The following is a 26,641-nucleotide window of genomic DNA, read 5'->3' as shown; positions in this document are numbered from 1 at the left end:
GAGAGTTATCAAACTTCACAAAATTACGATACACCTGTGACAGGCCGACAGTTCACTTGAGTGAGTCGCTCCGCAGATAATTGAGAGTAATTATGTCGCTTTGTTTACTATTGTGAACATAGTCGTTCTGCATGTTTTTATAATTCTAATAAACTTGACAAAATAAATAAACACACCATGTAACAGTAGATGTTTACAGTTAGCATGAAAAGAAGAAAGAGAATCTAATTATGATGCGTCATGGTGTCCTGGATAGAACATCAGCTGATTAATTCTGGGGGGGGGGGGTGTCAGGAGCCACAGTTCAAGAATCCGCAATAGAACAGATGGAATATGTAAACCAGTTAGAATTAAACCACAAGAAGGGTAATTTGGATATTACAGTATTACCTTAATTTTTCAAAAATGAAAACTATGATTATCAGTACATTAAAAATCTTTGAAGGCTCCTATATAGAAAACATATTCATCCTCATATAATTAAATAAATCACCGTTATTTATAATCCAATTCTAAAAGTAAATCTATTATTCGAAAGGGGAAAAAAAAGGTTTTTCGACAGACCAATTTTGTTAATTGGTGAATTCTATTTTTTTATGAAACATTTAGGTTTTCAAATTTTAGAAGAAAAACTTCTAAAAATAAAAATGAAAAAAAAAAATAAAATGTAAAATTTCTGAATACCTCATGCCGGAAAACTGTATTTACAGTTATCATGTAACAATTTTAAAAACAACTGATATTTCCAAAGTTAAGAAAAAAATTTTAATCCTACACAAACAATTTTATTGAAAATATAAAAAATAATTGGTCTGAATGATGCAAACTTTTAGCATGAAGAGCGCATAATATACATCTAAACCTTCTGAAGAAACTAAGAATTTTGAAGCAAATCTCAATACATGGTGGCTGGTTCCCTTAAGTTTATGAGTACAGTATCAGTAACAATAATAGTTTTATGGAAAAGGGAATGTATGATTTATGATAATAAAATGTGATAATGTAATACCTCCTGAGGGGAGCCGGCAAATTCATCGACAACAATTCACCGACATACACAATTCATCGAATATACATTACACCGAAACCTGAGTGTCTTATGTTAATTGGTGGTTAACGGAAACATTCTTACTTTTCCCTTTTTTTCTCTCGGGTTTTGGTGAAATGTATATTCGATGAATTGTGTATGTCGGTGAATTGTTGTCGGTAAATTGTTGTCGGTGAATTGTTGTCGATGAATTTGCCTAGACCCCCTCCTGAGAATGTGGATGATAATGTTACACAAATCAAGTAATTTTGGGTATGCACACCCTAATGGCACTTGCCCGTTAATATACAGAATAATGCAGGCATTGTTAACAACCTTACACTTAAGTTTCTCCAAATTAAATGAAAGAGCAGAGTAATCTAATAGATGGTGACCTTCTAACCAACTCTCATCAAGAATGGTGGATGTGTAAAGGGACTCCCCCCAGATATTTGAACAAAATGCAATCAGATGATGGATTATATAACTCTGAAGAACTTGTCAGAAAGTACATATGGCATCCAAAGAGGTAACCCAGATTCTTAGATGAATATTCTGACAGGCCTCTCAAGATGCTTTATACAGTATTACTATTTACTTCTGAGCTGAATAAAATAAGTTTAAAAGGGTAAAATTTCCGAATTAAGAGAGTGAGATAAACTCTGGAAGGAAATTTGTCTGGGTATCGACCATACTGACAGGCCTATAATGGCACCCTCTAAAGCAGTGATTCTTAAACTGGGGGGCGCGCCCACCTAGGGGGGCACCAGGAGCTTTCAAGGGGGGCGCGAGTAGTTAAAATAGTAACAATGAAAATAAAAATGTAGTAATTATGATGGCTTTTGTTTTACAATACTACATAAATATGGATAAATCAATTACTAAGGAGGATGTGTAATATTTTTGGATGTGTCATGATCCATGAATGATTGTATTAAGAGTAAAAATTATGTTTATTTTTGTAGTAATTTGTATTTTTTTCCAGTATTTTCTATCAATGTAATAACTGTAATCTGTATAATGCTAAAACAGTTTGAAAAAAGATTATGATAAACTTTTGTTTCATCATAATATATTTATTTTACCCATTTTCTATGAACAATGTTTATTTTATTGAAATAATACTTTCTACTTTGGCAGAAATTTCAAGGGTGGGGAGGGGGGGCATGGGATCTATGCTTAATGCAGAAGGGGGGCGCAAGGCAAAAAAGTTTAAGAACCACTGCTCTAAAGATACTGTAGACAGTAGAAGTATTTACTTCTAAAGTGAATAAACTTTGTTTACAAAGGTCAAATTTCTGAATAAAGAGCGGGAGATAAACTCTTGAAGGAAATTTGTCTGGGTATCGACTTTATATTAAGAGTATTACAAAAGATTAAGCATAATTGAGTTACAGGAAAATGTTTTATGAAGAGTTGAGTTCTCAGCAGACGAAAAGTTTGAGAAAATGGGATTTGAAGGTGGTAACTGATGAAAAATAAATTTTCTTTTTAAGTACCGTTAATTTTAATTTTCCTAGCTATACAAACTGGAATAATTTAATAGGGGGATACCTCTTCAGAAGTGCTGGAACATAAATTGAAATGTTAAGAAGGTTGCTGGTAATGACAGCTGGCACGAGAGGAAGGCTATGCTCACCTTATTTCACAGAATAGCCACTTTTTTCCCTACACCTAGCACTAAAAGGAGTGGTTGAGGTGGAAAGTTTAATCTAAAGCGTTTGGGTTTGTATAACTATGAAAAATACAAATTACCTATAAAATTTTTTATTTATTCTTATGTGCATACAAACTTTGTCTTTTAAAATAGAGAAACTCCTCACTGGAGGGAGGAGGTACCCTAGAACCAAACAGAAAGGTTCTTTTCTTTCTTGGACATGTCATCATTTAAAGTTCCGTTTGGGAGTGAGGAACGTGATTTCAACAACCTCATAATAGCTCATCATAGGAATGTAGATGCTGATAGGGCCTCAGCCAGTAAGATACTGGCTTAAAAGGAAACCGGTTCTAGGACATGAAAAACCTATCTTCTTAACACTGAGATAACATTGACAAGCAGAAGAATGAAGGAGTTGCTTCTTGACAGATGCAGTCTGCAAGAAAGCTGCTTTAGACATTCAACCAGTGAGTAATGGTTGCAGCTGCTGTATTCCCTAAGAGAGGAACAAGAGAGATGTAGAAGCACCATTCTATCTCTCTTGAAACTTATGTCGAACTCATTACCTTTTGACGAGATGCACACTAAGTCCTGTGAGGGAGCTGGAAGTGTTACACAACTTCTGAACAGCTACCTCAGGGTGCTAGGAATGGTGTCTAAGGGTCAACATTCATAAGGTAGAGAAAGGCAAAGGTGGTCCGAACCTTCAATTCAAAGTACACTGAAAGGTAAACCGGAGGGCTATTGTCAAGCCTAGGATTGTGATTTATTCCCTGAGATGGCAAGGAAGTCACATCTACAAGTAAGCACCCACACCAAGTTTGAAGATACAGGGTATGGACAATTCCTTCTTGTTCCTGCTTGGGCTAATGAGAAGGCTACAATAAGTCCTCCTCAAGTAGCATTGCAGTTGCCTTACGTGACACCAAACATCTTTGAGTCAACCTAAACAGAGGGATAAGATCGAGAAGGTCCCCAACTCATGAAGAGCCCACAGGAGAAGACCGGAGAAAATTCTACAGGACTTGCTGTAGAAATATCCAGGATGTTCCACCTCTGTCCCATGTCTAGAGATGGAACATGGAAGGTAGGTCTGGAACAGATTCAGAAAGAAGATGGAGAGATAATATGCAAGGGAAGGCATCCCCATACTGACTGCAGGGTACATACCTTTGTGTGGCTGGTCCCTTCTACTTTCGCCTAACAAGCCTCCTGGACTGAGCCTGGGAGGAGCAAGAATGGGTGGAGCAGGATTCAACACCATCAGGAGGAAGAAGCTGCTGGTGCCTTTATGGGATTTGGAGAAACCCAGGACCTTCCCCATATCAGAGCCAGATGAAATATACGATCCTGAAGGCTTGGTAGAGGTCTTCCTCGAAAGACCAGAATCTTTGATGGATACTTCACAGTAGATGGAGGAGAACCGAGATGCGTTACGATCCGAGTTAATCATCTTCCTGATCGGAACAGTGAGAACCACACTCGAAAGGGGGGGAGGGTGCTGCTTACAGTCATACTCCTCGTGCTTACCTTTCAGTGAGCTTTCACTTACAAATGAGAGCTCCTGCACTTATAAACAAATGTAATTAAAGACCCAACAGTTGAGAGAGCAGTGCAACAGTACATTCATTTCTGATGGAGCCAAGACAAAGATGGCTATTCTGTGACAAGAGGGTGGGCTGGGGTTCCCCCCTCATACTACCTGTTGTTACGATCCCCCAAGTTAATGATTCTGATTCGATGACTGTTTTAGCACCACTGAAGACATATCCCCTATTTTAAAGGACGAAAGGTTAGTAGAATATGCGTGTAGGAATGAAAAGGAAAAAGGAGACAGAACATATCACTGAAGGACATTGATGCATATGAAACAAGGGATGTAGAATTTACCGTAAACTAAAAAAGAAAAAAAAAAAAAAAAAAAAAAAAAAAAAAAAAAAAAAAAAAAAAAAACTGATAACGTTAGAAATTTGAAAATAGTTTGCAAAATTGAATGAATTCTTAATCATTCACTGGTATTTAATTGCAGGAAGCATATTTTATATGTAATCCCTATGTGGAGTCTAAATAAAATAAAGGCACTAAAAACTAAAAGTAGATATTTAAGAAGTATTTCTACTGACACGGAGCATGGTAGATATTTTAGAAATACAACGGTGAAATATCCACTACCACAGAAATAGTATACAGGCAAGGTCATCAGATAAGGAAGACATGTATTGATGTTTATAGAGTCTCATCATAAAGGCTATTGTAAATAAACCCTTTAGTAGGCCTGCATTAATTGAGCAAAGACAGATTTACCATACAATATTTCCTTACCTTTATATATTCATAAACACCTGGAATCCTACATCATTGCCAACTGATCAACTTCGAATCTGCAATAACAAAAACATTTTCCCAGGCAGCAGCTAGTATCTTGAGTTTATGTAAAACAAGTCTAAAAGACTTAAGCATCAAGCTTTGATAAATTACCCATTACTTCGCAACATAAAAACATTGTCCAGTGATATAAAACATTCAGAATAAAAAAATTTGAATATAAAATAACAAAACAATTACAATAAAATCAAGATTACACATGCCACTATCCTCTAACGATATGATATTCTCATTCGCCAGTGGCCAATACAGATCAGACTCAATGAGCGATATAAAGGCATAAAATATGTGTCAATATAACACTGGAAATACTTGACAGTAAAAATTATCTTTGGAAATGGAAGTGCACTTTCACTTAGAAGTTTTCTAGGAACTGTCTCATTTCAACTGCTAAGATGCCCATATTAAAATAATTAGCAGGGCTCTTCCTTACAAATTTCACACATATTTTCTACAAACTTCAAGTAAGCAGCTTTCTGCGCTGCTGTTGTAGGAATGAAATGACCTCCAGGGTGCATCAAAACTTGGGGATCATGGAAGCACTCAAGGAATTCCTCACTCATTGGCTTCTGAATCACCTAGAAGATCAGAAGAACTTGTATGTAGATAATTATTCACTGCAAAGCCTGGTATAATCATGGTAAAGAATTTTTCTAGAAATGCCATCAACAAAATACAATTTGGGAAAAAAGTAGTGTGGGATATTGTTTCTTCCATCCATTTGTTTTCTTGTCTGAAATTTTTTTGATATAAAAAGACTTTAAGCCCTTTTGAAAAACTTTCCATTAAGAAAAAATAGGTGAATTGGGAGAATACTTTAGCCTTAGCTTCTCTGATTTATGAATTTCAATGACAAAGCCAGTGAAACAATATGGCGGGGTTATAGGAATCATACTCCTTTTTATTTGTATTTTCAATTTATATCTCACTATGAGAGCACAAAGAGTAACTGGATAATACAGTATTACTATAATGATTGAATCAATTTTCCCAATTTTCAAATTCAATAATAGATTATCTTAAAAGTAATGTACATAGTCCAAATTCAAGTATGATAGATAACTGTGCATGCTATAGTGTTAGAATGCATGAAATCTTTAAAGTATTCTTAATATCTATGTCAATATTAGTTTGGATTGGGGCTAATAATGTAATAAATAAAGGGATTTTGACATGACGAAACCCTTATTCTTAGGAGGTACTGCTTAGTCTTTAAGGACTTCCTGTTTTACTAAAAGAGGGAATCCAATATAACTAGTTATACCAAAGAACTATCATCTTCCCTGCCCTAGGACCAATGCATCATCAAGGCAGAACACACTCAAGAGTGTACTGAACAGTATTATAAGGAAGACCCAACGGATTCCAGGCTCTCTAGAAACCAACCACAGCATCTCTAATATGACAAATTCGAAGATAATTTGTATTTTTCCTAACCATACAAACCTTAGCTATTTACAAAGGGTATTACTTTTAGCGTAGCTGAAATGGCGAGCCATTAGAATTTAACGAGGGTGTATTACCCCCGCGCTAGTTAGCGGGGGGGTAGGGGAGTGGTAGCTAGCTACCCCTCCTCCCCCTCACACACAGGTGAATACTCACTTTCACTTAGAGGTAAGACTTGTCTTGGGGGACAGGGCTGGCGGGCAAATATGTGTAAATAGCTAAGGTTTGTATGGTTAGGAAAAATACAAATTATCTTCGAATTTGTCATTTGTTCCGTAACCGAAATACAAACCACGCTATTTACAAAGGGTGACTTATCCCTTAGGAAGGGTGGAAAGTCCCCAGCCATACTGGCTTTGGCTTTACCCGGGGACTCAGAATCCGAGTGAGTCGCACTAGAGAAAAGGAGTCCCTGCACCTCACAAGTTCCTTGCTCCGCAAGGAACCATGTGGCCTACGTAAGCTTGTGTGTGAAGGAAGAAGTGTGACTCGTCCTAGGCAATTGACCTGGAGTTCCAGAAGGAACTCTGGGTTAGGACGTTCCCAATACCACCTCGTCAGGGTATGGGGGACGCGACAGTATTGACTCAATACTCGGAACACAAGGAAGCATGGTTTACCTGCAGAGGTTCGAGGTCAGCTATGCAGAGACCAGGATGCTGCTTCCCCGTAGAGGGGATGATGAAGAAAGTAGTAAGGCCAGACATACTTCTTTCGTTCATGCAGACTAAAACCTGATAACAATGCCCTCAACCTTCTGCTACTTGTCCAAAAAGGAGCCTGAGGTTAGACCAGCTGTTGTGTAGCCACCACAGAGCGATAGAAAACGTATCGAGACTCCTGTGGGTCACGCCCTGCAGGAAGCGGGCTGCGAAGGTCATCAGACGCTTCCAGACTCCAGCTTGTAGCACCTGCGTCACAGAGTAGTATTACTCGAAGGCGAGGGACGTTGCGATGTATCCAACATCGTGCTGTAGGGCGACGTGACGGGGAAGGGTCTGAAGACAGGTCGAGATGAATGTCCTTGAGTCCGGGCTGAAGAGGTATACTGGTGACTCTTCCCCCATGTCCTCCTTGTGTTCCCAAATCGGCTGCAACTGAGGACAAACTGCAGCTGTTCCCAGCGCTAACCTCTCGATTCCTTACTGGCAAGAAAGAGAAGGTCTTGGGACATCAGACACAGAATGGAGACTCGAAATCTTGAATGAATCGGACCGAAGGGCCGGGACCCTCAGATTCTGAGTCTAGCCAACAACTCAGGAGCGAGCCTGAATGTTGCCTTCCCCTCTTCCTTAGAAAGGGGGGAGTAGTAAGAGACCAAGAAGATTGCTTACACACTGGCCGTGGCCAGAGTGAGCAGAAGACCCAAGGCGGAATACAATCCGAGGCCTGTCGTAAAAGGGTCTTGAGAAGATCTTTTAAAGGACTAAAAGTCCGAGCCATGCTCCAAGTTGGAGGTCTTCCTCCGACTAGGGCAGGGACGATCGTAGCTTCGCATGAGCGAGGATAGATCCAGCGGGCAGGAAAAAGTTATTCCTTTAAGCCTGAAGGTCAGGGAAAGGCTGAGCGACAGGCTTCATTGCCGAGAGCGGAAGGGAGTTTCCTCCCGCCGAAAGGCAATAAGACCGTTATTGCTGGAGAAGAGGCCTCAAGGGAAGAGGTATATCTCCCACGGCACCAACCACCTTAGACTCTTCACTTTGCCTGGGAGACCCCTGTGGATGACTATCGCAGATGACGCGACCTCCGTACCGCGACTGTAGCGGGTTGTCTCTTCTAGAGGAGGAAGCGTAGTGTCTCCAGGCATGAAGCCGAAGCGACGCCCCGGTTCGGGAGAGATGTCGCAGTGTGGTTGCTTGAGTAGTCTGCGCCGTGGGAGAAGCTCTCCCGGGAGTTCCGTCAGGGGAAGCAGAGGGTCCAGAAACCGTTCTGCGCATAGTCCCAGTGGAGCTCTCCCATTGAGAGGTTGACAGACAACCTGGTCTTGTTGAGGCCCATTGTCCGCAGACAAAAAGGAGGGAAGACGCAGGCGTCGAAGTTGTCCCACCATCACCGGAATGCATCTTGCCAGAGTCTCGGGGTCTGAGACTGGGGGGAAGACTAGCGGAAGCTTGAGGTTCCAAGGTGTCGCGATCAGGTCCCCCAGACCAGCACTTGCTGGTTACCCAAGGTCAAAGACCCCTAGGTACACTCTCTCTATGAGGCTCTGCTCGGATAGTCTGAGAGAAACATTCCCCTGCCTGGAATGAGAGAGCCGATGGTGGTATTGAGAGAATCTCAATCATCCCGGTATCTCTACTGCAAGATGTGAAGGTGTGAAAATGCGTCCCCTGCTGGTTAGAATGAAGTCGACGCGCAACGGGGCGACTCGGCAGGAGCTGTAGGATCTGAAGAGGGGCCAGACTAAGGCCCCTAAGCCTGCCTGAATGATGGAGAGGTATCCTTCAGGTCTTGACCATAGGCCTGGACCGGAACATGCCCCCCCCCCCCCCTTTCCTTTGACGAGTCCGAGAACCGCATCAAGAATGTGGGGAAAGGACGAGAATATCCACTACCATCAAGAGGCTCCATAGGTCAACACCCATTGCAGGTCTAATAGTTCCGCTGGTCCCATAGGGCCAGGGAGTCCGGTTAAACATTGCCTGAAGCCACCGGAACTTGGATCGCCCCACATGGAACTTATCCTGAGGTGACCGTTCGGACTATAGACGGGTCAATGAGGAAAGAAGAACTAGGAAACGTTCCAAGGTAGGGCTGAAAGCTCTGCTTGACTGAGAACAGGTACTGTGACTCTCCTCAGTCTTGCCACAGTCAACCGACAGGAAGGCTCGGAGGATGTGGTAACAGAATCTGGCGTCCCCAGGTGGTCACCCATCCAAGTACCGACGTTGCTTAACCTCGCTGGACGGACGAGAAGCGGGGTTTCCAATGTGGTAAGGTGGTTGACTCAATATCATGGCCAGATACTCCAGATGTTGAGGCAGAGGAAGAGAAGGCTCCAAGCAAAATACCATGAGCCCACACTCATGGTAAGCATCCGGAAGCTTGTCCCGGCGCTGAAGAAGGTCGAAACCCGAGTCTACCGGAGTTGACCAGCCCTCCAAACAGCAGAGGAGGCGGAAGCCTGCACCTGAGCGGCCAAGAGGAAGGCAGGGAGAGTTCTCTGGGGAAACAAACCTGCTATGCCACGGCGGGATAGCCACACTGCATCATAAGCAGGAATACTTGCAGTCTAGGCTGAATTCGACGAGCACCCTGGAAGATGGATGGAATGGAAACTGAAAGTACCCGTCCTTCCGATCCAGGGTTTAAGGAGTCCTGTCGCCTCGTTACCAGTCTGATCGATTCTGCTGGTCTACGCTGGCCGAAGTTTGTTCGACAAACTTGATCGGGGCTGAGAGGTCGACTATGGACATCCCCTCTCAGATCCTTCCTTACAAGAAAGGATCAACTGAGGGGGCCGGGGGTGAAGCCGTCGATGATCCTAAGGAAGACCTTCGCCTAAGGTATGGATCATTCTGCCCAACCGGGCAACTCTGCTGACGCTATGGCATAGAGGTTCAGATACACTGAATTCGCTGACAGAGACGGCAGGCGCGATATCCTTGGCTACTCACAGAGATTGTGCGGGAATGGGCATCGGGAAGCTGTCATTCGGATGAGTAACCTTAAGCATCCTCCCAGCAAAAAACCTGCAATCCTAGAGTTCGTGAACTCCTTTTAGGACTATGCCCCCCGGGGGAGGCTCCCGTGCCATCTATTCCTGACAGGAGGAAACTGCAATTGGACACCTTGTCCCAGTTGTCGTAGCCGATAACTTAGGCCGACGTGGTTGAAAGAAAAGGGCGCTGGAGCCCTGCAGAGTCTGGAAGAAAGCGCCTTGGAGGAGTGAAACCGGAAGTCGATTTACTCCGCACAGCAGCTGTCTAAGTCTCTGTCCTTGGGCACAAACAAACTCTTCTCAAGGATGGAAGGGTGTCTGAGGTCGTCGACCTCCACAGATGAGACACCCGAAGGAAGCCCTCAGTCAGCGCGTCCAGATGGTACAACATCGAGCTTGTCCGCAAATTAGATACTTAACGACGAAAGGCCAAGGTGCCTGAGCTCGAGAGGAGGAAAGTACACTTGATCTTCCTTGAACCAAACCTCGGGCCGTAACCGAGGAGGGAAAGAACCTGGTAAGCTCCCAGAGGAAGAGGTAAGCAGTCACCCCTTGTCCGATGGAGAAATCTCGAACGGAAAGCCCCCCCCGCCAAAAATCCTTCCAGGGAATGACGGGGAAGGGCTAACCCAGGTTCAGGAATAGAGGAGTGTTGCTCAGATCTCCCTTAAGTTTCTCCTATTCTTGCAAGTGCCATGCTCTGTGTTTACGGGGTAAGACAGTGTTCTGGAAATACGTTCCAGAAGAACTCGCCAGACTGGTCATGCTGCGAAAACCCCATTGGGAATCGTGGTCGCAATTGCCCTGGAGCTCGCGCGACGGGAATTCCTGGTGGTCGGCGAGCGATAACCCATAGACGAGCAATGGATACTGCAAGAAATAAGCCGACATTTGTGCGAAGAAACACTGTAGGTTCGCGCGACGGAACACCATCCGTCTGCGCGATGGAAAAAACCGTTGGTTCGCGCGTGGGCGAACATTGGAGAGCATGAGCGTAGACGTGCAGGCACGTGGGCGTGTGGGCGCGCAGGCGAGTGGTCGCGCAGTTGCACGGCCGAGCGGTCGCGCGGTTGCACGGGCGAGCGGTCGCGCGGTTGCACGGGCGAGCGGGCGCGCAGGCGAGCGGTCGTGAGGGTGGGCAGGTGGATGAGCGCGAGTCCGAGGCGGCGAACGCAAGCGTTAGCGCGATGGCGAGGAAACGCGCTGCCGCGTAGGCGAGGAGGACCGCTGGCGATATGGATCAACAAGCGATCGGTGGTGAGCTGGTGAGCGCTTATGCGAAGGTGAGCGATCGCGAGCAGTGATCAGCATGCGCAGGGTCGCGCGATGGTGATCAGTATGCGCAGGGTCGCGTGATGGTGATCAGCATGCCAGGGTCGCGCGATGGCGATCAGCATGCGCAGGTTGGCGGTCGCGCGATGGCGAACAGCATCTGCAGGTGGGCTATCGCGTGATGGCGAACAGCATACGCAGTTGAGGGTCGCGCGTTGGTGATCAGCATGCGCAGGGTTGAGCGATGGTGATCAGCATCCGCAGGTGTGCGGTCGCGCGATGGCGATCAGCATCCGCAGTTGAGGGTCGTGCAATGGCGATCAGCATCCGCAGTTGAGGGTCGCGCGATGGTGATCAGCATCCGCAGGTGAGGGTCGCGCGATGGCGATCAGCATCCGCCGTTGAGGGTCGCGCGATGGCGATCAGCATCCGCAGTTGAGGGTCGCGCGATGGCGATCAGCATCCGCCGTTGAGGGTCGCGCGATGGCGATCAGCATCCGCAGTTGAGGGTCGCGCGATGGCGATCAGCATCCGCAGTTGAGGGTCGCGCGATGGCGATCAGCATGCGCAGGTGAGCTAGTAGCTGGCGAACCATGTTCCTTCAGAAGTGTTGGAGAACGTTGGCGTGCCGGCTGTAACACACGTGGGCGATCCGGAGATCGCTGGCGAGCTGATGATCGCTGGCGGGCTGATGATCGCTGACGAGCTGATGATCGCTGGCGAGCTGATGATCGCTGGCGAGCTGATGATCGCTGACGAACTGATGATCGCTGACGAGCATAAGGCTACGCGTGGAAGCCTGCGCAAAGAAGAAGAGTCCTTGACCCCGACCTGAACCGAAGTTCTAGATCGCGAGGGCGAACGTGGGCGCACAGGGCGCGTAACAGGAACCAACAGGAACCGCAGGGAAGATCATCTTGAAAGCGCTGACGAACAGGAAAGCGTTGACGAACAGGAGAGCGCTGATGAGCAGAAGGGCGCGCAGGGAAACCCTGACACGCAAGGGAAGAACCCCCGTGGGGGCAACCCTTTGCCCCGAAGGGATCGTTGTCCGCCGGGAGACTGATGTCCGTCGGAAGACCGCTGTCCGTCGGGCAGACCGTTGTCCGTCGGGAAGACCGTTGCCCGTCGGAAGACGAGATCAGACTGCTGTCCATCTGCACCAAGGCGGAAGATCGAGAAAAAGGAGTTGTAGGCTGCAAACGGAGATCCAAAAAGGCGCCTCAAGCACCCTTATAGGGAGATGAGAGGCCCTTACGACGAGGTGGACGGTGGGCCTTATGGCGAGGGAGGCCAACAGCAACAGCAACAGCAACAGAAGAAACCTCCGAAGAGGAGTCTCTATGAGTGTACTCTCTCGCGAACGAAAGAGAAACACTTCGTGGAAGAGACTGGTCAGCCAGTGACCTAAAGGAGCAATCCTCCGAAGAGGAGCTCCTGCAGTTGCCCAGCCCCTTGAGCGAAACTGCAGGTGCGACCGCTCAGCACCAAGAGCATAGTCGCACGAAAAAAAAGGCAAGAGAAGAACCCCCCAAAAGGGGAAAAACTCAAGCCTGGACAGGAAAAACTTCCCTCGGAAGGAAAGTTATCCGCCCAAGGAGGCAAGCCTCCTGACTGTTCTAAAATGAACTGGAGAGCTGTCCGTCGACACGGGAGTACTACCAGTAGAAGGAGACACGCCCCTGACGAAAATACAAGGGGGGAGGCAGCAACAGCCGAATCCCCAGGACTCAACCAGACAGCTCACACCGTTGCTATATTACAGAAACGAACTAGATCGGTAACTGTAAAAAAATAAAACAAATAATATTAGTACACATTCATTCCCCCGGGAAGGCTCCAAAGAGGAATCCCGAGGGAAAGGAACAAGAATTACACAACAGGCACGTGCCCTCACAACCACTTACACTCGCGGAAGGAGAGCTGTAACCAAAACAGAATTATAACAATTATAATTATGTAACTATGTAATTATGTAATTTAAAAATGAATGAACACTAAAGAAAGAACGAAAACCCCGAAAGGAATCGTTCTACAAGCTGAAAAACAAAAAACAACTACAATTAGATTCATAACTAATTGATACAAACGTACGGCGTAGCAACCCCCCACACGGAAAGGAAGCTAGGCTACAAGGGCGTAGTAACACGTAGTAAAAGGGTGAACGACCTCAAGAGAGAGAGAGAGAGAGAGAAAGACATAAGTCAAACTCGATCGCCACCCATAAAATACGCCGTGGTGGCCTAACTGCCGAGGCCTCCACGTAGATATCGTACACTACACACACACATCTGAAAAGGAAACTTACTTATTTCTATACTCAAATATATATACAAACATGAAAACATGTTTACATATATATTGAGTAAATGAAAAGTAAGCGATTAAGTAAAGACAAAACAGACAATGGCTGCCAAGCGAGGACCAAGACAGAGACGTCTGTCACAGTCCGAGCCAAAAGTGAAAGTGAGTATTCACCTGTGTGTGAGGGGGAGGAGGGGTAGCTAGCTACCACTCCCCTAACCCCCCGCTAACTAGCGCGGGGGTAATACACCCTCGTTAAATTCTAATGGCTCGCCATTTCAGCTACGCTAAAAGTAATACCCTTTGTAAATAGCGTGGTTTGTATTTCGGTTACGGAACAAACTGTATTTGTCTGCTAGCAGATGACACACCATCAACTGAGAAATTTTACTCGTCACTGGAATGACAGCATTACCTACTAAGCAGCTGTTTACCACCAGAAGCCATTTCGTTTTCTCATGATAAAAGTAGGCAACTCCCTCTATGAATCTAGGGAAACGGGATAGCCATGAGGACGACACAGAATCTCCAACAAAATGAGGCTTTCCTTTCATCAAAACCCCATTTTGGGATCATGATCTGTGTGCTCCACAAGGGCAAGTACCTCGTGAGTCCAGTTACCTACTTGGTACCAAATGAAAGAACAGCTAGAACTCTCATCACATGAGTTGACAGCACTAATAAAAACACTAATCTGAAGATGGGGTATCTCGGCGAGAAGGCTAGACGACTCTTACAGTGTACCTGCTGATCAGAATGATTAAGAATACCCCCATCTCTGGCAACCTTCCCCCTCTATAATTATTATCATTGTTACTAGCCAAGCTATAACACCTGTTGGAAAAGCTAAATACTACAAGCTCTGGGGATCCAACATGGAAATCAGCCCAGTGAAGAAAAGAAATTGCAAATAAACCATATATAAGAAGTAATGAAATATGTACAAGATTTTGAGATCAGTATTGTTAAAATAGATCAGTCATATATAAACTATAAAAACGAAATTTAAGATAACCTGTTCATCAAAAAAAAAAAAAACCTTTGCAAAAAGTTTGAACTTCTGAGGTGCCAATGATTCAACCACCAGATTAGGAAGATCATTCCACAATCTGGTCACAACTGGAATAAAACATCTAGAATATACTGTGCAGTATTGAGCCTTATATTGAAGAAGGCATTACTTTGAGTTAACTGGACACTTAGTACTACATACAGGATGGCATAGTCTAAGTAGATCTAAATGCAGAGGATGGTCTGAATTGCGAAGAATCTTATGCAACATGCATAAAGAATTATCGCTAGAACGGTGCGAGATTAATATCTAGATCTGTAATAAGAATTTAATAAACTTTTCCATTTCTAATACCACCAATAATGCCTCAATTACTTCTTCCTACTTTTCAATAACCACAAATACACATTGCTGTCACTTTCAAATGATCATGAAATTTACACCTGCTTTCCCTAATTACTGATCATCAAATCTTATATCTGTTGTTCCTATTACTAAACCATGAAAAAAAAACTCCAAATCTACAGTCAGCCCTTACCATTCAAGACAGGGGCCATGAAGAATACAGTAGTTCTCTGGATTTAGCTATAGGATCGCTAGTCTTACAAACCCACTTGTAATCTTCTAATCTTTTAGTTTGTTAACTAACTAAGCTGTGCTTGCAAAACTTATATATACATAATATTGAACTGCCGAACATTATTGGGGGATTATGAATAATTTTTACTGACAAGAGACACGTGACAAAATGAGCGAGTTAGTTCCTTCCAACCAATGGCTCACTGGTGCAAATTTTCAGCCAGCAGAATGAGTGTGCTTGAGGCTATCACCAGCAAGAATTTTGCTCATTATGATTGATGGATCTGCTATAATGTTTATAATTTGAAATATCTTTAATTTTCAGATTTAAGGAATCTCACATTCTAGGATGTACGTTTTGTATGAATCCACGTTCTACATCTCCATGGCTTATCATCAAAACTTTTTACCATTAACCCTTTTACCCCCAAAGGACGTACTGGTACGTTTCACAAAAGCCATCCCTTTACCCCCATGGACGTACCGGTACGTCCTTGCAAAAAAATGCTATAATTTTTTTTTTTTCATATTTTTGATAATTTTTTGAGAAAATTCAGGCATTTTCCAAGAGAATGAGACCAACCTGACCTCTCTATGACAAAAATTAACGCTGTTAGAGCAATTTAAAAAAAATATACTGCAAATTGTGCTGGGAAAAAATAACCCCTGGGGGTTAAGGGTTGGAAATTTCCAAATAGCCTGGGGGTAAAAGGGTTAATAAAATACTTCACTATAACTACAAGTAGATGCAAAATAAAATTTATCAATCAATAAACACAAAAGAAAACTGTACCATCCCTTACCTGGTCTGTTTCGCCAAAAACATGTAGGGTCGGAATTGTAATTTTTTCCCCGTATAAATACTGATGGGGAACTGATCTCGACTTGAATGCAGATATAAATATTGCAAACTTGAAAGAATAACTCAGCTTCCCTTGTTGTTGAAGACCACATATGAGACCAAGCATAGCTGCACCTTGGCTAAATCCTAAAATTCCATCAAATGGTCCATTTTCCTGAAACTGTTTGTCAACAGCAGCAAGAGATTCCTGCGAATGATAGATTATATCATTTTAAGATTAAAATATTTTCAGCATATTTTTGCTTCTTTGGACAACTACTGTATACAGTAATAAGAAAGAATGAAAAAAAAAGGATAGATTAATATCATTTAAGATTTATCGTAAAACATTAACATGTCAGTCCATGAGAAGCAAGGGAATTTATTCAATGCTCAAACTATCTCTAACTTTCAATTACTGTATTTACTTTGAAAATAAACTAATTCTACACACGCTTTACATTATGCAGTACTTGTTTTTCTCCAGTCATGCGACAGGCATCCTACTCAGCTAATATTAAGAGCTCACTAATAAGATACCTATCCATCTGATTTCGCGATGGGGACACTTAAAAACTTTGTAAGATAGAATGAGTTTTTATTCTGGAAGTTGTCCTAAAAGAATATTCTTTTCATGCTTTTATTTTTCAAAGTGAATAGGTGGGTCTGTGATTATATTTGAGTTTTAAATGTAGTGAATACAGTATTGCAAAAACCTAAACTAAATTCTGTATATCGTATGTAAGGTAGAAGTGAGTAAAAGTGTGAAGTTCATGTAAGATATCATTAGTATGGCAACTTTCAGGACTTTGGGATTGCCCAATTAAGTGTAACTACAATCCAGGAAAAGAAGCACGCCATTTGTGAAGTGGGATAGACAGCATCATCTTTGGTTGGTAGTTAAAATGACTCAATACCGTTTTAATGGCTGTTCTGGCTTCGCTGAACTCATACTCCTATGGTTCTCATTCATATAGAAACAAATAATCACTTAATCTAAGACAGAATTTAGATACAACTCTGAAGCTTCGTTTACGTAGTTTGCCGGATAAAGCGGATCGTCATTCACTTCTCAGAAACTAGGGGGTGTTTTAGCCGGTTAATATAGCCGTTTAACCCTTTTACCCCCAGGCTATTTGGAAATTTCCAACCCTTAACCCCCAGGGGGTTATTTTTTTCCCAGCACATTTTGCAGTATATTTTTTTTAAATTGCTCTAAAAGCCTTAATTTTTGTCATAGAGAGGTCAGGTTGGTCTCATTCTCTTGGAAAATGCCTGGATTTTCTCAAAAAATTATCAAAAATATGAAAAAAAAAAAAATTTTATATCATTTTTTAGCAAGGACGTACCAGTACGTCCATGGGGGTAAAGGGATGGCTTTTATGAAACGTACCAGTACGTCCTTTGGGGGTAAAAGGGTTAATATATTCAGATGCTGTCAAGCTGGCAATTAAGTTTATAGCTTGCTCCATTCAGAAGATTCATAGCAATAATAATACTGTACAGGTAAAACACTTTAAACGGCTCCATTCTAGATGGATACATCATCCTTCTTACCTCAAAACCTTTAATGCAATCTGATTCATCTTGGGCTCTAAAATAGTCATTAGGCTGACTGAACCACCAACCCGATCCACCATCTTCCTTTTCATTTTCTTCAAACGGAGGTACTACTAAGGGTGAAGTCATGAAAACAAATTCCACACTTTTTTTCAGTAACTTTCTGAAATAAAAAGGAATCATAAATTTCAAGCACAGAGGTCTATAAAATGCAACTTCACTTAGCTATAAAGAAATTAATTTACAGAAACAGTTTAAGCTGTGCAAGTATTAGTAATTTAGGGACTGTAATTAATTCAGTTTTATGCTGTGCAAGTGTTAGTAATTTAGGGACTGTAATTCAGTTTTATGCTGTGCAAGTGTTAGTGATTTAGGGACTGTAATTCAGTTTTATGCTGTGCAAGTGTTAGTGATTTAGGAACTGTAATTCAGTTTTATGCTGTGCAAGTGTTAGTGATTTAGGGACTGTAATTCAGTTTTATGCTGTGCAAGTGTTAGTAATTTAGGGACTGTAATTCAGTTTTATGCTGTGCAAGTGTTAGTAATTTAGGGACTGTAATTCAGTTTTATGCTGTGCAAGTGTTAGTAATTTAGGGACTGTAATTCAGTTTTATGCTGTGCAAGTGTTAGTGATTTAGGGACTGTAATTCAGTTTTATGCTGTGCAAGTGTTAGTGATTTAGGGACTGTAATTCAGTTTTATGCTGTGCAAGTGTTAGTGATTTAGGGACTGTAATTCAGTTTTATGCTGTGCAAGTGTTAGTGATTTAGGAACTGTAATTCAGTTTTATGCTGTGCAAGTGTTAGTGATTTAGGGACTGTAATTCAGTTTTATGCTGTGCAAGTGTTAGTAATTTAGGGACTGTAATTCAGTTTTATGCTGTGCAAGTGTTAGTAATTTAGGGACTGTAATTCAGTTTTATGCTGTGCAAGTGTTAGTAATTTAGGAACTGTAATTCAGGCAACAGTCTAGTACGCAGTGAAAAGTTTGGCTAAAACCTCATATAGTACATACAAACAATCCTAATTATAATGATATGTCACACTATTACAGCCAGTTACTACCTGTACATCTAGATGCTGTTCAAATATAGCAAGCCAAGCCTTATTACTTCCAAGGTGGAAATTGCACCTTCTACTTCAAAACACTTGTCATTTTTATACTTATCAAAAACTCTAAATAATTTCAGTGCTTCCAAACTTTGTTCTATTAGTGCTTAATATCTGATAAATGTGGAAGGATCCTATGATGATGATTTGACTACATACAAAAGACTGTATTATAGATTATTTTAAGGGACAAGTCAGTATGGAAGCTGACATGTGATATATCAAAGAATGGACATTGTTATAATTTCTGCAACCTTATTCTATGCATTTATTTAATTTTGGTTAAATTCTCCATACAATTGGTTCATTGACAGATTAATTGTCTCAGACTCAAATAGTACGGACTCAAATTCAATTTCTGGTTCGAATAGCATGGACTCCTTATTTTGACTAAGAGATAGGGAGTTCACTACACCATGGATGCAAACCTGTTACTTATAAGACAGCCTATTTCACATGTCATACAAAGTACCATATGCATCAGTCTTCTGAAAAAGGAAAGAATCCTTCCCTATACAGTGGAACCTCTACATCCGAACGTATCTACATCCGAATTTTCCAACATCCGAAGTAAAATTCGAGCAAATTTTTGACTCTACACCCGAATTTTATTTCGACACACTAAGTAAACATTACGCCATTGAGTGTCGAGTGTTCAGTTCTCTGTTCTTGTGTGTATCATGTGGTTGTCCTCTGTTTGGTCTGTTATTAACAGTGCTTATTTTCTTCCTTTTCTCACATTTCCTTTGTGATTTTACCTATAATCATGGTGCCTAAGAAGCTAAGTTTCAGTACAGGAAGAAGGCAATTCTTTTATTAAAATTGAAGCAAGAAATTATAGAAAAACATGAGAGCAGTGTGCATGTGAGTGATACTGTATGGCTAAACAATATGGCCGGAATAGGCCTATGATCTCGAGGATCATCAAGCTGAAGGCAGCCATTAAAGCAAATAACCATCGAAGGGGATCACCATTATTACAAGACATCGTAGCAATACCCTGGAAGAGATAGAGCGCCTTTTATTGATAGGGATAAAGGACAAAGAGATTGTTGGCAACGATCATTTGTGAGAAGGGCCAGCGTGATGAATAGAAAGAAAGAAAAAAGTGAAGCAAAGAAAACCAAGATAGCGTTAACAAGCTCTTTTAAATAAGACTTCTCTCTTTTTCTGTTTCTCTCTAAACATAGCATTAACATGTTCTTTAAATAAAATCTCTCTCTCTCTCTCTCTCTCTCTCTCTCTCTCTTCTTCTTCTTCTTCTTCTTCTTCTTCTTCTTCTTCTTCTTCTTCTTCTTCTTCTTCTTCTTCTTCTTCTTCTTCTTCGCTGTTGTAGTGTTAGATACGTCTACGTCTATTATTTTTTTTTCCGAGAGAGAGAGAGAGAGAGAGAGAGAGAGAGAGAGAGAGAGAGAGAGAGAGAGAGAGAGAGAGAGAGAGAGATATTAAACAAAAATGTGTTTAGAGTACATATGATTTTTAACTGCGTCAACGAGTTGAAAAACAATTAAATGAAATTAAGAAAGTAATAACAGCTAATCTGAATTCCTTAATTAACTAAAACAAATATTGATTCAAACACACTCGTGTGCGTATGCACAAACACACACACACACAGGTGCAAGAATTTTGCTACGCAGTAAGAGAGACGGTCAGGGAGGAGTTAGAGATGGTGACTGCGATAACATACCGTAACTCGTCACTGAAAGTGATGAAAATAAAAAAATCAAAAGAAAAAAATGTGAAAAATATGAAATATAAAAATAAAATAAAAAAATAAATAAGCTTAGTTAGATTAAAATTTCCGTAGTGTAAGTTACGGTATGTTATCGCAGTCACCATCTCTACCTCCTCACCGATCGTGTCTCCTTGTGCGTGTGTGTGTGTGTTTGCGAATACGCACACGAGTGTGTTTGTATAAATATTTGTTTTAGTTAATAAAGGAATTCAGATTCGCTGATATTGTTTTTTTAGTTACATTTAACTGTCTTTCAACTCGTTAACGCTGGTAAAAATCATATGTACACAACACATTTTTGTTTAATCTCATTTTTGTTTAATCTCTCTCTCTCTCTCTCTCTCTCTCTCTCTCTCTCTCTCTCTCTCAGAAAAAAAATTAATAGACGTCTCTAACACTAACAGTGAAGAAGAACAAGAGAGAGAGAGAGAGAGAGAGAGAGAGAGAGAGAGAGAGAGAGAGAGAGAGAGAGAGAGAGAGAGAGAGAGATTATTTATTTAAAGAACATATTAACACCATGTCTACCGTCTCGCCGATCGTCCGTCTCCTCCTGGGTAGCAAATCCTACACCTGCGTTGGCCTGTCTCTAAGGTAAAGTGACAATAAAACACATTTTTTATTCATTATTTCTTTATATTTATCTTTTTTACATGCTTCTTTCATATTATGCAGTTATGTTATTGTTGTGCGTAATTATGTGTAGCCATTTATTAAGGATTTATTATGGGTTTTTAGGCTGAGGAATGAATTAAATGAATTACCATGTATTCTTATGGGAAAATTCGTTTCGACATCCGAACATTTTCTACATCCGAAGTTGGTTCTGGAACGGATTAAATTCGTATGTAGAGGTTCCACTGTATAGTAAAGGGCAAGTGTCTGGCTATATATGCTGTACAAAGTATATATTTCTTTTCTGTCGTGCTGAGTGGCAGGGTAGAGAGGAAGTAGTCATACCCAGGTGAGAGAGGTACTCAGAGAGGTACAATCAGAAGCCACAATCTTCCACAAATTGCCAACCAGCGGGTTGCAGTTAAGAAAGGGCGAGGGGGTGGGATGGGTTAAATCTGTCTCTGTGTGTGTATTTCTATCTAAATATTTAGCCGTCATTTTTGACGGGTTGCATAAATTGGTATTGGTAGAATATCTGCAACACCCAAGAGAGCTATTTCTTGTGTTAGTCTAAACAATTCCTTGTGGAAGGGACAAGGTCTAAAGAAGTGAACTTTGACCATACTGTACGCAAATTTTCTACACTTACACTCAGCCAAATTATAATGTATAATAATGGAAAGTACAGCTGTAAATGTGAGTACTTAAACTTGATATATACTATTCTAATTAACCATTAATTGAATTACACATGCAAACTAATACTGTGCTCTCCTACCCAAAGTTTCCCTTTTTGTTATTTTTACTCAGAGAATCAAGGAGTTCAAGTGCTTGAAACTACCTTTCCAGTAACTTCCACCAGCCACCCATTGAGTTAGTGAGTCCTTTGACTGGCCAGGCAGTACTACTGTACATTGGATCCTTCTCTCTGGTTAGGGTTCATTTTCTCTTTGCTTACACAAACTGAAGAGTCTGGCCTATTCTTTACATATTCTCCTCTGACCTCACACCTGATAACACAGATTACCAAAAAATTCTTCACTCAAGAGGTTACCGCACTGCAATTGTTCAGTGGCCACTTTCCTCTTGGTAAGGGTAGAAGAGACTCTTTAGCTATGGTAAGCAGCTCTTCTAGGAGAAGGATATTCCAAAATCAAACCATTGTTCTTTAATCTTGAGTACTGTAGTGCCACAGCCTCTGTACCATGGTCTTCCACTGCCTTGGGTTAGAGTTCTCTTGCTTGAGGGTACACTCGAGCCCACTATTCTATCTTATTTCTCTTCCTCTTGTTTTGTTAAAGTTTTTATAGATTATATAGGAAATATGTTATTTTTATTAATAAAATAAATTTTTGAATATACTTACCCGGTGATCATATAAGCTGCAACTCTGTTGCTCGACAGAAAAACCTACGGTCAAAATACGCCAGCGATCGCTATGCAGGTGGGGGTGTACATCAACAGCGCCATCTGTCGAGCAGGTACTTAGTACTCCAAGTAAACAAAGAACCAATTTTCTCCTCGGTCCACTGGGTCTCTATTGGGGAGGAAGGGAGGGTCCTTTAATATATGATCACCGGGTAAGTATATTCAAAAATTTATTTTATTAATAAAAATAACATTTTTCAATATTAAACTTAGCCGGTGATCATATAAGCTGATTCACACCCAGGGGGGTGGGTAGAGACCAGCATTACATGTTTACATTATTATGAGCTAAGTATTTTGTATTTCATTTTAGCAGTTATTCAAAATAACAAACATAAAATAAATAAGTACCTGGTAAGGAAGTCGACTTGAACAATTACTCTGCCTTTTTAAGTACGTCTTCCTTACTGAGCCTCGCGATCCTCTTAGGATGCTGAGCGACCCCTAGGATCTGAAGTATGAAGGGTTGCAACCCATACAACAGGACCTCATCAAAACCTCTAATCTAGGCGCTTCTCAAGAAATGACTTTGACCACCCGCCAAATCAAGTAGGATGCGAAAGGCTTCTTAGCCTTCCGGACAACCCAAAAAACAATAATAAAACATTTCAAGAGAAAGATTAAAAAGGTTATGGAATTAGGGAATTGTAGTGGTTGAGCCCTCACCCACTACTGCACTCGTTGCTACGAATGGTCCCAAAGTGTAGCAGTTCTCGTAAAGAGACTGGACATTCTTAAGATAAAAAGACGCGAACACTGACTTGCTTTTCCAATAGGTTGCGTCGATTATACTTTGCAGAGATCTATTTTGTTTAAAGGCCACGGAAGTTGCGACAGCTCTAACTTCGTGTGTCCTTACCTTCAGCTAAGCTTGGTCTTCCTCATTCAGATGGGAATGAGTTTCTCATATTAACAGTCTGATAAAATAGGATAAAGCATTCTTTGACATAGGCAAAGATGGTTTCTTAACTGAGCACCATAAAGCTTCAGACGGGCCTCGTAAAGGTTTAGTTCATTTTAAATAGAACTTAAGAGCTCTTACAGGACATAAGACTCTTTCTAGTTCATTTCCAACCATACGATAAGTTTGGAATATCGAACGATATTGGCCAAGGCCGAGAAGGCAGCTCGTTTTTGGCTAGAAAACCAAGTTGTAGAACATGTAGCCGTTTCGGATGAGAATCCGATGTTCTTGCTGAAGGCATGAATCTCACTGACTCTTTTAGCTGTGGCTAAGCATACCAGGAAAAGAGTCTTTAAGGTGAGATCTTTCAGGGAGGCTGATTGTAGCGGTTCGAACCTGTCTGACATAAGGAATCTTAGTACCACGTCTAAATTCCAACCAGGTGTAACCAAACGACGCTCCTTCGTGGTCTCAAAAGACTTAAGGAGGTCCTGTAGATCTTTATTGTTGGAAAGATCTAAGCCTCTGTGACAGAAGACTGATGCCAACATGTTTCTGTAACCCTTGATAGAGGGAGCTGAAAGAGATCGTTCTTTCCTCAGATATAAGAGGAAGTCAGCTATTTGAGTTACAGAGGTACTGGTCGAGGATACGGATACTGACTTGCACCAGTTTCGGAAGATTTCCCACTTCGATTGGTAGACTCTAAGGGTGGATGTTCTCCTTTCTCTAGCAATCGCTCTGGCTGCCTCCTACGAAAAGCCTCTAGCTCTCGAGAGTCTTTCGATAGTCTGAAGGCAGTCAGACGAAGAGCGTGGAGGCCTTGGTGTACCTTCTTTATGCGTGGCTGACGTAGAAGGTCCACCCTTAGAGGAAGAGTTCTGGGAACGTCCACTAGCCATCGAAGTACCTCGGTGAACCATTCTCTCGCGGGCCAGAGGGAAGCAACTAGAGTCAACCTTGTCCCTTCGTGAGAGGCGAACTTCTGCAGTACCTTGTTGACAATCTTGAACGGTGGGAATGCGTAGAGATCCAGATGTGACCAATCTAGTAGAAAAGCATCTATATGAACTGCTGCTGGGTCCGGGATTGGTGAGCAAAATATTGGGAGCCTCTTGGTCATCGAGGTTGCGAAGAGATCTATGGTTGGCTGGCCCCAGGTGGGCCAAAGTCTCTTGCATACATCCTTGTGGAGGGTCCATTCTGTTGGAATTATTTGTCCCTTCCGACTGAGACAATCTGCCATGACATTCAAGTTGCCTTGGATGAACCTCGTTACTAGTGATATGTCTAGACCTTTTGACCAGGTGAGGAGGTCCCTTGCGATCTCGTACAATGTCAGAGAGTAGGTCCCTCCTTGCTTGGAGATGTATGCCAAAGCCGTGGTGTTGTCCGAGTTCACCTCCACCACTTTGCCTTGAAGGAGAGACCTGAAGCTTTTCCAGGTCAGACGTACTGCCAGTAGCTCCTTGCAGTTGAAATGCATTGTCCTTTGACTCGAGTTCCATAATCCCGAGCATTCCCTACCGTCTAATGTCGCACCCCAGCCTACGTCCGATGCGTCCGAGAAGAGAACGTGGTTGGGAGTCTGAACAGTCAGGGGAAGACCCTCTCTAAGGTTGATATAGTCCTTTCACCAAGTCGGACAAGACTTTATCTTTCCGGAAACCGGGATCGAGACCGCTTCTAGCGTCTTGTCCTTTTCCAGTGAAAAGCTAGATGGTATAGAAGAGGACGGAGGTGTAGTCTTCCTAGTGACACAAATTGATCCACGGATGACAGTGTCCCTACCAGACTCATCCACAGCCTGACTGGGCAGCGTTCCTTCTTCAGCATCTTCTGGATGGATAGCAGGGCTGGGGGCTGATCGTCTTGTTCAGCAACGTCCTCATCAGAGGGTTCCTCATCCGAAAACTGATGAGGAAACGGCAACGGAGTGGGCAACGTCTGACTCGCTGAATCCGGTCGCACTGGTGGATGCGTGACGGAGCCGGACGCAATATCATGGAACTGCTGCACAGTCTGTGAACTGTCAACAACCATGGGTGCGCGAGGAAGTACAGCGTCAACCCGAAACTGTCTAGACTGTCTGGGTTGTGCAGTCAACACCCTACCGGGTTGCTGAGGTTGACGCACTGCGTCACAACAAGTCACCTCTGCTGGTTGTTGAACGTCCTGAACGTCAACAACCACCTCCGAGCGTCGCTTAACGTCAACGTGCGACTGGCAACCCACACTGGGTCGCATCGGTGGAGGAACCACCTCAACTGGCAGACGCGAGTAGGTTACCTCAGCGTCAACAGGGCGCACAACCGACCGGTTGGAAGGTTGTTGGCCAGAAGGAGGAACCACCTCAACTGGCAGACGCGAGTAGGTTACCTCAGCGTCAACAGGGCGCACAACCAACCGGTTGGAAGGTTGTTGGTCAGAAGGTTCTTCTCCGCATTTAAGTCCTCTATCAAGGACGCAAGCTTGGACTGCATGTCTTGCAGCAAAGCCCATTTAGGGTCTACGGGAGCAGGTGTGGCAACAGACGGGGTTAGCGACTGAGGCGGAACCATTTACCATCCCTGAAAGCCTTGTTATGTGTGACATAAAAGTACAGCAAAACTTCAAAGGCTCGACAAAAGTTGAGAAGTTGACCTGTAAACAACTTGGAGCGTCTCCTGGCTAGGCGCCAGGGCGAGTCTACCAGAATTGAGAAGTCTATCTGGGCAGAGGCATGAACTCTCAAGCCGAGAACTTCTCTCGTGTCCTATCAGACTCTCGCTCTATAAGCCAGTTTAAAAGAAGGGAAATCAAAGGCTGTATCCCTAAAACTCCTCCTGGTGCAAAACCAGTCGCCTAGCCAACGTAACGCTCTCTAGGAGAGCGAGAGAGCACTAGCTAAAAACAACGGCTTCGAAGTAGCTAGGCCTAGTGTAAGTTCTGACGTTTAGGCGAACGAGGAGCAGCAGTTACAAGATCCGGACGAAGATCCTTAAAAAATCATCATGATTTAATTAAAGTCCATAGGAGGCTAAGCAGCTTAAGGCTCCTCTCCAAATGACAGAGTCCTCAAGGGAATATCAGTAGGAGGGAGAACAGCACTTTCTCATCTACAGGA

General features: G+C 42.6%; 1 protein-coding gene across 3 annotated transcripts in view; it reads right to left on the bottom strand.

The window, feature by feature from the left end:
* The window catches only part of LOC137648803 (esterase OVCA2), a 162,439-nt gene continuing 135,798 nt past the window's right edge, over positions 1-26,641 (bottom strand). For all 3 annotated transcript variants that reach the window (XM_068381957.1, XM_068381955.1, XM_068381956.1), the window contains exons 3-5: positions 17,742-17,907; positions 16,147-16,392; positions 1-5,647 (exon numbers count right to left, since the gene is read on the bottom strand). In XM_068381957.1, the coding sequence (XP_068238058.1) occupies positions 5,483-5,647; positions 16,147-16,392; positions 17,742-17,907 (577 nt within the window). In that variant the 3' untranslated portion in view covers positions 1-5,482. The remainder of the gene's footprint in view (positions 5,648-16,146; positions 16,393-17,741; positions 17,908-26,641) is intronic.

The sequence above is a fragment of the Palaemon carinicauda genome, chromosome 10, assembly GCF_036898095.1.
Source record: "Palaemon carinicauda isolate YSFRI2023 chromosome 10, ASM3689809v2, whole genome shotgun sequence".
Taxonomy (NCBI): domain Eukaryota; kingdom Metazoa; phylum Arthropoda; class Malacostraca; order Decapoda; family Palaemonidae; genus Palaemon; species Palaemon carinicauda.
Note: the sequence above shows the minus strand (reverse complement) of the source record. Positions and strands in the feature narration are given on the sequence as shown.